This window comes from Xenopus laevis, chromosome 1S (assembly GCF_017654675.1).
Source record: "Xenopus laevis strain J_2021 chromosome 1S, Xenopus_laevis_v10.1, whole genome shotgun sequence".
NCBI lineage: Eukaryota > Metazoa > Chordata > Amphibia > Anura > Pipidae > Xenopus > Xenopus laevis.
Window position 1 is genome coordinate 82,349,014 of NC_054372.1, and position 10,165 is coordinate 82,359,178.

At 35.7% G+C, this 10,165-nt stretch overlaps 1 protein-coding gene across 3 annotated transcripts in view; it reads right to left on the reverse strand.

The window, feature by feature from the left end:
- fbn3.S (fibrillin 3 S homeolog) overlaps positions 1-9,791 on the reverse strand; it is a 141,534-nt gene extending 131,743 nt beyond the window's left edge. For all 3 annotated transcript variants that reach the window (XM_041579836.1, XM_041579837.1, XM_041579835.1), the window contains exons 1-2: positions 9,619-9,791; positions 2,792-3,084 (exon numbers count right to left, since the gene is read on the reverse strand). In XM_041579836.1, coding sequence (XP_041435770.1) covers positions 2,792-2,964 — 173 coding nt within the window. In that variant the 5' untranslated portion in view covers positions 2,965-3,084; positions 9,619-9,791. The remainder of the gene's footprint in view (positions 1-2,791; positions 3,085-9,618) is intronic.
- Positions 9,792-10,165: the final 374 nt, after the last annotated feature.

Consider the following 10,165-nt stretch of genomic DNA (forward strand, 5'->3'; position numbering starts at 1 on the left):
TTGTGCAAAGGCAGCAGTACAAAGGGCAGCACTAATCCATTCCACATGCTTCACAGGGGTTTCATTTTATGACAGAATCTAGCAAAAAAGAACCTCTGAAATATATTTTTAATGTAGTTGCTACCAAACAGCAGGATTAGTTTAGAAACCATTTACCTCATCAAGAAGGTTGATTGTGCAGGATAAAGACCATAAGGTCCCCCCCTCACTCTAAACCTTGCCTTCTGGTTGGTGCCTGCAGGTACTGCATATGACCAGCACACTCTGGCTTTCACTATTTTAATTAAAACGTTATATTACATTTGTCCTATAAATCTAATTTTCAGCACAAATATGTGCATCATCTGTTATTCTGCATTGCTGCACAATACTGCATATATAAGTAGTGCCTGCATATTAGTGCTTATCTTCTAATTTATTTTAAAGTGAAATCCATAAAACCTCACACTCACTGCCAGACTGGCAATCTGTCTGATCGGGGCAAATGCCCAAAGGGCTACTCCATTTACTACTGAAATGGGCTGCTTCTGTTTTGTGTAGTTAAACTGTAGTCGGTCTCACCAGGGCCCACCGGAGCTACGACAGACTACAGCACGCAGCTTCCAATACAGGTACAGGACCTGTTATACAGAATGCTTGGAACCTGGGGATTTCTGGATAACCCATCATTACATAATTTGGATTTTCATACCTTAAGTCTACTAAAAATCATATGCTATCTGTGTGTATAGCTTTTGGGCCTGTGGGATAGTGTATAGATGCTTTTTGAGTTAACTTTTACTATGGTGTAGAGAGTGATATTCTGATACAATTTGCAATTGGTTTTTATTTTTTTGTTATTTGTAGTTTTTGAGTTATTTAACTTTTTATTCAGCAACTCTCCAGTTAGCAATTTCAGTTCTGCCTATCCCCTGTCAGTGGTGTAATTATAAGGGGTGGGGGGGAGGTTGGGGGGTACTTAGGGCCCACAATTGGATCAACCCAAAATCGCCCACCTCAAGCCGTTGATTTATTTATATAGGCAACTGCGCTGATGAATTATAGCATCTATGGCAGTATATCACAGTTATTTTGAGAATCATTTTTATCTGCATACACAAGAGGGTGAATAGACCTACGAGGTGCGCGCCAATATGCAAGTTTTAACCCAATATATAAGTGTAGCTGAGTACAAGAGCATTGTGTGTTTACATGTGGGCTGCTTTGATTTTTTTTGCCCGGGCTGCTTTTTTCTCCCAGTCCGGCCCTGGTCCTACGCAATCATCATCTTCAAGAAAACACTGCCCAGGGTTACTCATATTAACAGTGTGCTTAGAAAGATTCATTGGTTTCTTTTGTCCTTTGGAAAAGGTGATGAATTGTTTTTAAATTATTTTTTAACTTGAGAATGTTAAATGGAAGGTGTTATACAATACCTCACTAATTCTAGCTCTTTTAGGAGGGCAGTCTCTTTGTAGTCAAAAAAGGCTCAATTAAATTCTTTGAAATAGTTTTTAAATATATAAGAAGGCATTTATAGTTATCCTTTAAGTGAGACAGTACTTTGCTCAGTGTCCCTTAAAGAAAGAGAACTATTAGAAAATTATAGTCTAGACAATTTTACTCCTAAGTATAACATCCACTTACAAAAAAAACAGCCCATACACATACAATATATATATCTACATACAGCACAGTATTATAACATCCAACAGCCATGCTGGTGACAATGCTCATAAAATAGAAGTTTTTTGAAAATCATGCTCCATTAATGTGACTTCCTCATGAATGTATTCTTAGTAGAACAGTAAATTGTTATTATTCTTTGACTGAGCCTTCCTCAATGGTTAAATACCATGAATGAGTCATTTTCACTTACTTAAAAAAAATTGAGGATACTTGTTGTTATAGCAGTAGAAAACTGTAATGGATTCAATGAAAATTCTAATGAATTCAATACAAAAATAGTTGTAACTATGCTGGCATATGAAATAAATGTCTTATTTCTAATATTGGTGTACTGTGGACAAGCATACACTATGGTGCCTATTGTAGATGTTGAGGGGAAAAAAAACACAAGGAAAAATAAGAAAATATGTGTTTTTTTCTGCAATGCTAACGTATCTAAGAAAAAAATTAAACAAGGTATTCTATGGGTAGTACTACATGGTCGTTTTCGGAGCGATCCGACGCGCTGCAACAAAACTGCATCTGCATCCGACAGTCGTGTTCGTGGGATCAACGATTCAACTTCATCCAACATTTCTTTCTCTTACCTTATTTCGGTTGCATGTGACTTGTCACAGGCGTTTTGTCGCAGCGCGTCGGATCGCGCCGAAAACGTCCATGTAGTCCTACCCTAAAGTGTGTTTTTTATCATAAAGCATGTCAGAGAGAATTAAATTGTTCGATTTATCTTAATGAGGCTAAAAAGATGAATGTTTTAATGAACTTGGAAAAGAGATACAGTAGCATTAGCATACACTCTAATCATCATGTAATAAACACAAATTACTCTTTATCCTGCATCTTGTATTCTAATGGGTTGTATGTGTTTTTCTGGCTACAAAACACACATTGTTTTATGTGCTATCTATAAGGGTTACAATTTCAGGAGGACTCCATAACACTGAAAATCTTATGAATTTTTAAATCAAAGGCAATTTGGCAGATGGATCAAAAAGAAAAGAAAATCTTTTGTACTAATGATGGATATTTAAAAAGACTGCACCAGAAAAATATCTTCAGATCACAAAGAGCATTTCCATAATGCATACAGATCCTGTGTTTAAAAGCAAAACTTGTTGCATACCCTCTCAGAGTGTCTTGTCCCCTCCTCCGTACTCTTTGGGGAATAAGTTTGTCTTCTTGGCCTGCAAACCTGTCCACTTGAAGATCTCCTTGCTCCAGCTGACCCTGAGCTTGTTCCACATACCATAATGCTGTATATCCCAGCATGAATTTAGCCAGCCATATAAGCGCCATTATGGCAGGTTTGGAGAAATCCTGCCCTTCTTTGTAAAGGCTCTTCCACTTCTCCTGTCACTGTTGAACTAGTCACAGCTAATAACCCGAAGCATAGATATTTACTGTGATGTGGCACTCCTTTAAAGAGATGAAAACAAATCTGAAGTTAGTATTTGTTGTAACAGTGACATAGAAAACAGCTATGGAATTTAGGATTCTCAACAAAACACACACATCAGACTCACCACATACCCTTGATTCAGGGTTATCCTTTTGGCTGAGGTGGTAAATGTAAAGGGAAGAGAGAGAGAGATATGAAGGCTCACGTCTAAGAGCCAAAATGGTGAAATAAATACAATTTTTTTGCATCACAAGACCTATGAGTGTGGACTCTTGCTGTTTGGATACTATGATTTAATGTTCCTGCATCTAGGCATTGAATTGTGCTCTGTGTGCACTAGTCCAGTTGCTTGTACTCTAAATATATATATATATATATATATATATATATATATATATATATATATATATATATATATATATATATATATATATATATATATATATATATATATATAAAGCAATTATATAGCAGCTATATACCAGTATATAGCAGCACTCACTAGAAGACAGCTTGCCAGCGTGTTCTCGGTGCACTGCCTTCAGTGGGAAGTTCCAAATCCTTCACGCAAACATATACAAAGTATCCAGGCAAGAAAGAAGGCAGCACTCAGTATTTGCAAAATCAGTGAAAAAGTGTATTAAAAAAGCTCACAGCGTTACATCATACATGTCCTGTTATTCTGGCAGAATAACAGGACATGTATGATGTAACGCTGTGAGCTTTTTTAATACACTTTTTCACTGATTTTGCAAATACTGAGTGATATATATATATATATATATATATATATATATATATATATAGGAATAATGGCACAAAAATTTAGGTGAACAGATGTCTGGGTGCAATCCTCCAAATATACTTATCAATATAGTCCTATCAAGATGCACTCACAGGTCTTAAGAAAACAAAAAAAAGTCTCTAATGTGGGCACAAAAAAATTACGTTTCGGCTGGAACAGCCTTTCTCATTTTGAGAATATAAATTGAAGTTGACGGGAAAACAGATTGCAAATAACTTCCATGTGACACATAGGGCATAATATCCACCACCATATTTGAGTTGGCTTGAAACTGTCACCTTCCATTTTAAACATCATTGGTACTGGCAATGTTGAGCTCTAAAGCACTGAATAGACATTTTCTCAAAATATGATAACCGAAAATAGCCCATGTGTGCCATCAGACTCTTGTTGCCAGATGGAAGTGTGAATGCAATTGTAGTCTACAGATGTACTCTTTAGATTACCACAATTACTGCAACAAAAGAGCAAGTGTTAAAGGAAAACTATACACCTGAACAATGTAGGTGTCTGTAAAAATAAATTGCATAAAGCAGCCCATGTGTAAAAACCCTGCTTCATTTAAATAAACCATTTTCATAATAATATTATTTTTTGTTGTATGTGTCATTGGGTAATCCTAAATAGAAAAATTGCCATTTTAAGAAATAAGGTCCACCCCCTGGAATCCTACGATTCACGGTGCATACAAACAAACCATACATGTTAGGTCACATGAGGACAGTTCTGTCTTTTGCTTCCGCACTTCTTCCTGTTACAGATAGAGCTGCAGTATTTCTGGTCAGGTGATCTCAGAGCGATCAAACAGACTATCACAAAATGGTGGCTCAAGCTAAAAGTACAATATTTACTAAAATATATATTCCAGTTTGATGAGATTCTTAAATATACAATGTAATATGATATAAACCCTCTGTTGCTCAAGTATTCATTTTGGGGGTATACTTTTCCTTTAATAAACCTGTTGGGGAGAACAACATTCCTTGTGCAATCTTCAAAAGTCACAAATGGAATGCTGTGATGCTGAAACACATTAAAATTCTTTATGCCAGCATTATACTGCACTACACAATGCCTGATGGTGTTGCCTATCTTTTTGACATCATTTACCTGGGTCTTGTTCATTGGCCCACACACTTATAGCAGCTCTACAGCTTGTGTAGTCTCAAACTTAGGGCAACTGACCATAACATAAAGTTCTACAGAACAGTGATTGCCTGTCCTTTCCAGTTCCAGACTCTGTTTTGGATAAAATTCTTGGTCAGTGGCTCCCTTCAGAATTATCAAAATGTGAGATTAAAGTTTACCATCCAACTCATCAACTTTCTATTCATTCTTTTACTGTGGCGAGTTTGTCTCTAATCTCATATTCTGATAAATCTGCCCCTAAGTGTTTACCCTAAAAATGTAACCATGATATGTGTTCGTTTCCAGTAGGAGAGCAAATAGGCATGTTTCTCAAATCTAAATCTATTTAGTTTACCCCCCTGGGGGATAACATCCACAGCTTGAAAACCACTGAAAACCATAGGCCACACATATTTCTTTAGACAGGGGGTCCCCAACCTTTTTACCTGTTCGCTACATTCAAATGTAAAAAGAGTTGGGGAGCAATGCAAGCATGAAATATGTTCCTAGTTGGTGCAAAATAAAAGCTGTGATTGTCCATTTTGTACTCTGTTTGGAAGTACACCCATTTTTTATTCAACCAAAGCTTGCCTCTAAGCCAGTAATTAAAAAATAAGCACCTGATTTGAGGACATTGGTAGCAACATCTAAGAGGTTGGTGAGCAACATGTTGCTCACTAGCCACTGGTAGGTGATCACTGCTTTAGACCATGTCACCTTGCTTGTAATACATATACTCTTTCTAACTTTCTACTGCATTAGACGTCTACTGAACTAACCAACAATACCAACTAAAGCAGACAGATAAAAGTCAACATTCTAAACTAACTGAACACTTAATTCCAATGCTTTTAAAAAAAAAAACAAACCCTTATGATACAAATGTAACAATAACAATATATGATTAAAGTGTAAGTTCTCCATTAAACAAACATTAAACAGCCTATTTGTCATGCTTTGTGAAACAGTGGAGACAAACTAGATCTTTGCTTTTGCTTTCTGTTTAAATATAATCACTGATTTGTTGCCATGGGCAACATCAAAGGCGATGTTTTTCTATCATGTTAAATAGGTCCTTTAGTATGCTTTAGAATGCTAATTCTACATTTTGTATGGTTTTCAAATCGTTTGTATTCCTCCTTCTGAGGAACTGAAAATACTACTGTGCTAACTGGTGGTAAGACCCTGGCAGCAAAAAACATAATGTAAACCTTACATTTTATTTGTGTCTCTCATTCTTATCAAATGAAGACCAATTGCAGATTGTTGTAGAATAATAAAAATCCTATATTATAAAAATAATAAAAATCCTATATTATCCATCAAGGCAGTTGTGGGTTTTCCAGTCTAAACATTCAAGGTACAATGTATACAAGCAGCAGTGGTGTTTAAATTTTTCTCTTTTTGAGACACAGACAAACAGGATGTCTTTTATTTGCCTTAAAGAATCCATTAGTGTCTGTTTATACAGCTTAGTGTGGCATCAGGATGGGGATATAATGTAGTTCTGTACAGCTATTTATGCAAAATAGTGTGTAATCTTCTTAGGGTTTTGAGGCCATAATTCAATTCTGCTGCAAGCTATATAGGAGTATGTGTAGCTGGTCAAACGTTAAGACATTTCCACAGACAAAATACTCTCCTGGAAATTAGGGACATTTTTATCTCCTTTTGAGGACCACTGTCAAATAATTAGCCACAACTACGAGTTATGCCATTTTAATTTATACAGCAAATTTAGGACGATTATTAGGGAGGTGCCATTGAACAACAGTTGTCACAAACAATATGCTATATTGCTTAATGCCTGTACAAAGAATCCTTTACAGAATGGCAGTTTACATTAATGTACCCTGAGCCCCTTGCACACATGTCCCTGTCAACAGACTCTGGTCAGACTGTACACTGTTCACCATGTTAGCAAAACTTGAACTGAACCCTGACTCTTCTGTGGGTCGGTGTTGGGGGTAGGATTGATCAGGAGTTAAACAGTTTTAGCTGCATAATGGAAAAAAAAATTTATTGCAAGAGTTCAAGTGTGAATTATATGGGCATTCACACAGATATGTAAATACCTCAGTTATTGGTGCAAAATGTTAGAATTATATTGACAGTTTTTATCCTCAATTAATGTTCTCTTTAGGGGCATATTTATCAAGGATCGAATTTCGAATTGAAAAAAACTTCAAACTTCAAAAAGACCAACCAAAATTAAGTGGAAATTGTTTTTAATAGAATAGGTCAGTTTTCGATCGAATAGGTCTGTTTTCGGTCGAATTCGAATCGTACGAATCGAAGTAATAGCGCATTCGACTGAATTAGATTCAAAGTTTTTTTTAAAGTCCACCAATTGACTCCAAATAGGTTCTAGGAGGTCCTCCATAGACTAAAACTGCAATTCGGCAGGTTTTAGATGGCGAATGGTCGAAGTCGAATTTTTAAAGAGACAGTACAAGATAAATTTCATATTCAAATTTTCAAATTTCCTAGTCGAAGTACACAAAAAATAGCTCGAAGTTCTATTTTTTTTTCATTCAAAAATTCACCTCGACCTTTGATAAATCTGCCCCTTAAAGCTTATGCTTGTGTTTTATAAACATGAAAAAATCTATGGAACTTCTAAAGCATTCACTGGTGCAAAAAAACATGAAAGTACCCTTGACAAAAAGTTTAAACAATGGACAGCAGCTTTTCAGTTAAAATTAAGCAACAGAATAAAAGCACCCTATGATTATTAAAAGTCACTCAAATAGAACCAAAATTACAGAATGTCAAATATCATGTGAAAGATTTGCTGATGCTGAAAATTTTTATTACACATTGCTTTCAGTCTTGATTTGTGTTCCAAATACAAAAAAATTATGCCTAAATTGAAACAACCTTTGGATGAAGCATCATCTAAAATGGCAGACCTGTCACTTAATTCAGTTTAAGAGCTCTACAACATGTCTGTTTTCATGGAAAAGCCCTTACCATATTTTAAGACAGCTTAACTAACAACGATCTCACACATTACCATGTTTAAAACAGTTTCACATTGGTAAATTTCTTGCACAAATAGACACAAACTCCATGGTGTTATAAACTGTTAATTCTGCCTATGTATATATTCCTTAAAATACTGTTAGTAAAAAAAAATATAAGTAAAAGTAAAACCCTAACTAACCCTAGTAAACAAAACAATCCACTTTGTTCACAAATACAACACAATACACAAATGCACATTTTGCATTTTAGACCATTTTCTCCACACTGCACTAACATTAACTTGTTCCCCAATGGGAAAAGATAATTACACAAAGAGGTCACTTTTTCAAATCTACATGGTCTGCCATAATTCTAAATTGCCATGTTCTGGGTGAATTACAGGTTATGAAATCTTTTTCTTAAATCAATGCCATAACTGAAATGATACACAATAAACTGGGTTAACCACATTATTTTCTTACTACTAAAGTAGTGTGGGGGGGGGGGGAAGTTACATAAGTCATCACATGCATTAAAGACAGAGACAGCATCTGGGAAAGGCTTTGCCTTTTTGTATTAGAATTATGAGCATAACATTTCTCATTTAAATAAACATAGCATTTCCTACATAACACAGTTATGGATATCCAGCTTATGCAACAGGAATCTTTTTTGGAAATGTATTTTTACATAAAAGAGGCCACTGAGCTATCTGTCTAATCATTAAGATTAGTAAGATATTGTATATGACTCAGAGAATATATTTTGAGCATGGGATATGCCAGTAGCACTCTCTATAAGTTCTAATGCTCCAGTGATCCTTTTTATTCTAGAAGCAGCCTTAATGAAACTTGGTGTTAAAGTACACCAGCAAAACCTGTTTTAAAATACATTTCACATCTAAAGAAAAAATCCATCCACCCAATCAAACAAAATCTAGTGATCAAGGAAATGAATCTAAAGCAGTACAGCAATGTAATTCAAAACCCTCCCTCTTCCAGCTGCAAAGCACAGATCATGCTGGGAAAGAGGATTGCAAGAGGTGGGGGGAACAAATCTGACTTTCACTAACAAAGAAAAGTCTAACAGCAGGGTGGAATATTTTGTCTTGGTCAAACGTCATCCTAAAATTTTAGAAGACATTCGGTGAAAGAGTAATGGTCCAACTTGAAGAATGGTCCATTCTGCAGATTGCAGTGCTTTCTATTTTCTATACTGCAGCTTTTCTATCTACAGACACAATTTTTCATGCCCAGCATGCAACTTCAAACCATTCACAGAACAGTAATGCTTTTATAATACCGTGCTGCCTACAAATGAAAGAGAATATGATGCAGAAATACTATTGTTTATTGCAGCCCAAAGCTGCCTGAATAGCACTGATAACAAAAATCCATTCATGACTGCCTACAAGTAAAACATCTGGATGCAGACAAAATTAGATTTCAAAGTCACTGAAATACATTTTATGGGATTGTTTCCTGGTATTTTGATTGCTACAACTGACTTCAATACATAAATGTGAAAACAGAAACTCTATCAGTATTCAGTGACATATTAGAAAAACAACTTTACAAGAATAGATGAAGGGGCTTTGCAGTCACAGACCTGAATATAAAGAAAAAGAAAATGGAATAAACAAAGTGTATACCTTATGGTTCTGGAGAGTTGCAAAGTGTCCAGAGCTTCTTTTGTTTAGTGGAGACTGGACAGAAAAGAAAGGAATAAAGTGATGTTCCTTGGGAGGGAGGCAAAAAAAGGTAGTGCTTCCCTCAAATTGGTTTGAGGAGGAGTGTCTTCATGTTTGTGCAGAAAGAAGTACAAACCAACCACATTCTTCATCCAAAAATGTTAACTTTAAGAAGAGAGGAGGAGTGGGGGCACAGAAGGGAGGGAGGGGGCAGGGTTTGGGGATTGTAGACATTATCACCTAAAGGATTCAGTGTACATTCAGTTCAAAGAAATGCTGAATGTTTTCCTTTGTATTAACACAATCCAGCTCTGACATTATATTGTGTTTCTGGCTTGCAAATACTAACTGCTGTGCATTAAACACAGTTGTTTATTGGGAGAGCAATAAACTAGCTATCCTTTGTTAAACCAACTTTTAAAACAACCAGATGAAAAAACTTCTGCATTTGTAATGCCAATTTTGAATAAATCAAAATGTTTTTTTCAAAACACCTTTGAATTTTTTT